Consider the following 3680-nt stretch of genomic DNA (forward strand, 5'->3'; position numbering starts at 1 on the left):
GGCAGGAGAAATGCCTGAACCCAGGAGGCGGAGGTTGCAGTGAGCCGAGATCGCGCCATTGCACTCCAGCCTGGGCAACAAGAGCGAAACTCCGTCTCAAAAAAAAAAAAAAAAAAAAAAAAAAAAAAAAACCCACCCAAAAAAAAAAAAAAAAAAAAAAAAGAAAAGAAGTCTAATATTTGCTCACCTACTCACAAACTTAAAAGTAGATTGGCTTTATGTTAAACAGAGAATTCACACAGAAAAAAAATCTTCAAAGCTGTATTCATTTCATAAATAATGTACTTTATTTTATTGCATATGGCTATAAGGAGGGCATCCATGATCAATACAGACTAAATACAATGCACTATTCTAGTCCAGTTTATTCTCGTCTCCAGCAGCATCACATTGACCCCTATTTACAGCGTGTACAGTGGAAGACAGAGCAAGATAAGTTAAGTCTCTTGTCATATCACAATAGCAAGAAATATATTTAACATCTTGATATCCAGAAACAATACGTACCCAAAAAGAAAACACTGTTTAATAACTGTTAAAGTTTATATAGCAAAAAATATTTTAAATTTAAGGTAAGTCAGGCAAAATGTACAAAGACCCAATATACATTGTGAAGTTTTAGCAAACATAACATTTATACATTTTGGTTCCATTCTGTAAACTAAATTAAAAATGTAAATATTGCATATGCCTTTTTTTTTTTGAAATGTACAGGATAGAGGAAAATGTAGTACATTAGCATATGTGTATTTTGCTCGTTTTAAGCTGCAGTATGAGCATGAACCATCTGTATAGTGTCAGGACTGCTCTAAGCATAGAGGGCGAGTTAAATATGCGCCAATACACCGCGTTCAGCAGGGTCCATGTTCAGTCCCTATCATACTGGGGGGAGTTTCAAAGCAAATACACCCATCGATGCCAATTCCCAAAACTAAATAAAGACTTCAGGATGTTTTCTACATCTTAATAAAGCAGATCATACATGGAAACTGACCTTCCAGCTAACATTGTATGGCCTATGAGCTGCTGTGATGTATAATTTCAGAAAAGTAAAACTTTAAAAATGCTCAGGGAGATCACTTTACATTCAACTTTGTCTTGCAATACAATCCTCTGTTCTAAAGTTCAGCACGGAAGCAGGAAGACTTTTGCATTGCCATTAAATATATTTTTAAGACATTGAATTTTTTGGTCTTCCTCTAAAAAAGCCTCATTTTATTAATGCATTATTCTATAGTGATATATATCTATATATTTATATATATTTTTTCTAAAAACAAAACAAAACAGAAAAACAAAACCAACAACTCACATCTCCAATGAATTAGTGTAACCTCTCCTTGACTACCAGAGAAGACAGGCACTGGGGAAGCCCCCACGGGAGGAGAGGTCAACAGCCCTCCGGTCGCGTGTCGGGGGAGCGGGAAATGGCAGGATGCCCTGCTGGTCAAGTTCAGCAGTTGTAGCTGACATCTGCGAGAACTGCCACACCACTGGTATTTTCGGAATACTGAAAACACAGAACAAGGGTAGTCTTGTTTGGAATTTTTCGACAAGTAACACGTACTGCGAGATTGCTTTTCTTCTTTTTCTTTTTCCGTCAAGAACATAGGGGCTGGAATGCCTCTTTTTATCAGTTTCTTTCTTTTCTTTTTTTTCTTTTTTCTTTTTTTTGTTGTTGTTGAGGGCAGCCTCACTGGTTTACATAATAGCATTATATTAAAGGTAACAGATTTTTTAAAAATTAAATCTACCAAACCCGGACCACCCTGGAACTGCTAGCACGCCTACAGGGATTTTTGGTTACAGAAAGGCATGCCCAAGATTCAGGAGAGCAGAGACATCTGAGCTTGTAAATAGGAGAAAAGGCGTTTGCAATGTGAAGTACCTACATCAACATCTACATCGAGAAGATTAAACAAGTCTGTTAAAAGTAAAAAGAGATATTCATCCCCTTCCCAAATCCCTTCCCTCCCACCCCCCACTACCCAATACAGTTGATTTTCAAAAGTAGGTTGCTTCAGTTATATATAATAATAATTATTTAGTAATCCGTCTTCTAAGTCCAATCCCAAATTCCACTTCCGTTGAGAAATGTCAGCCCTACACTGGGCTCTGTGTGGACGTAAACATGGCAGGTACCTGCACTGGAATCCAACAAGCAGCTGTCTACTTGAACCAGTTCACTAAGGCCGAGGACCGCGCTCCAGACGCACAGGGCAGGGGCTGCTACAGGAGGGCCTGCCGGACCCCCGCCGCATAGGTCCGGCTTTACCTTGAACTGAGGTAGGACTGTGGTCGTTTTGAGTGTAAGCCAGTACATACCAGATTGTACGACTTTCATAGGTACGGGTGCACTCCCTTAGCATGCTGAGGGCTATGTCTGCTTTGCCAAAAGGAAAAGAAGAAGAAATTAAGACACTGGCCACAATTTAAGAAGGCCAATGAAAACATCCAATTTTCTTGAGAATAATTTCTTCGGCTAATTTTGTTAAAAAACAAAACAAAATGCAAACAGCATAATGATGAATGCCCCATCCGGGAACAAGGGAAAGAGGCAGGTGACCGTGCCTTGTCGGTGCCTCGTCTAACAGAGTCCACAGGTGTTTACAAACACAGTCAGCACTCAGGTGCAAAAGAAAACTGTAAGCAGCTTTGGGCTGAGACAATGCTGAGTATCTTCTTTTAATGATGTTCTCTGACGTGTGACATCCTGGTGACAAAGCCACACAGATCTTCACTCTGAAAAAAAAAAGGAGGGAAGTCAACAGAGACCCTCAGGAGAGCACAGCAATCTCCAGAGTTCCAGAAAAGGCCCCTCTAACCCACGGCTAGAACCTGGGTCGTTTTTGTAAAGAGATGCCCTCTGAGAAGCAAACCCGTGTTCATTCTGTTTTCCGGAAATAAATTCGGTAGGAAAACTCTGATTGAGTTTTCCTAGAAGCAGAGCTGTTGGGTTCATGGTGAGTTGTCTATACAGTGAGGTTGGTATTTCAACTTAAGAAAAATATTCACCCGTGCTTTTATGAATCATTCTGTCCAATGATAGAAGAGAAGGGGCAGTTCACACTGTGTGTCTATGTGGCCTGAGAACCACCACTCTAATCCCCTAGGCCTTGATGCTTCCTGCGTTGTGTGAGATACACAGAAGCCACTGCCTTCCTCCCAGGGCCGCAGAGATGAAAAACCATGACACATGTGACAGTGCTCTGTAAGCTATGTTTATTCTGCAAATGTGCATCATGTTAAGAAAGTGCAGGAACTGATAACTCCACACGTCTGCCCTCAGAAAGCTTCCAACTGGACCATCCATGCCCTTTCTGAAAGTGCCCAGCACTGGAAGGCTCCAGTACTGCCTCACATGTTGTTACATAACCCTCAACATTAGGAAAGGGTTATTTTTATCCACCCAACTTTCCTATGTTCCAGTTTAAGTAATTTACCCTTTCGCTGTGCTCAGAGGGGGCAGGGACTGAGGACACTTGGCCAGATCTAATTGCTTCCTCCCTTCCAGGTTGAAGGAGCAAAATTCTTTAACCTTTTCTCGATTTCCAGTGTTTTCGGCCTATTTTTACTTGATATATTTCTTCTTCAAGGGCCAGAAGAAATTGGAAGATTTTGACCTTTCACAGCGTGCTGTTTTTTTTCCTTTCTAAGCTTTTCAGTTTTTTTTTTTTTTT

The 3680-nt window shown here is 40.5% G+C and overlaps 1 protein-coding gene across 1 annotated transcript in view; it reads right to left on the bottom strand.

The window, feature by feature from the left end:
* Nucleotides 1-264: 264 nt before the first annotated feature.
* IRS2 (insulin receptor substrate 2) overlaps nucleotides 265-3680 on the bottom strand; it is a 34487-nt gene continuing 31071 nt past the window's right edge. Inside the window, exon 2 of the mRNA XM_017501789.2 lies at nucleotides 265-2742. Coding sequence (XP_017357278.1) covers nucleotides 2738-2742 — 5 coding nt within the window. The 3' untranslated portion in view covers nucleotides 265-2737. The remainder of the gene's footprint in view (nucleotides 2743-3680) is intronic.

This window comes from Cebus imitator, unplaced genomic scaffold, assembly GCF_001604975.1.
Source record: "Cebus imitator isolate Cc_AM_T3 unplaced genomic scaffold, Cebus_imitator-1.0 Scaffold14, whole genome shotgun sequence".
NCBI classification, from domain to species: Eukaryota; Metazoa; Chordata; class Mammalia; order Primates; family Cebidae; genus Cebus; species Cebus imitator.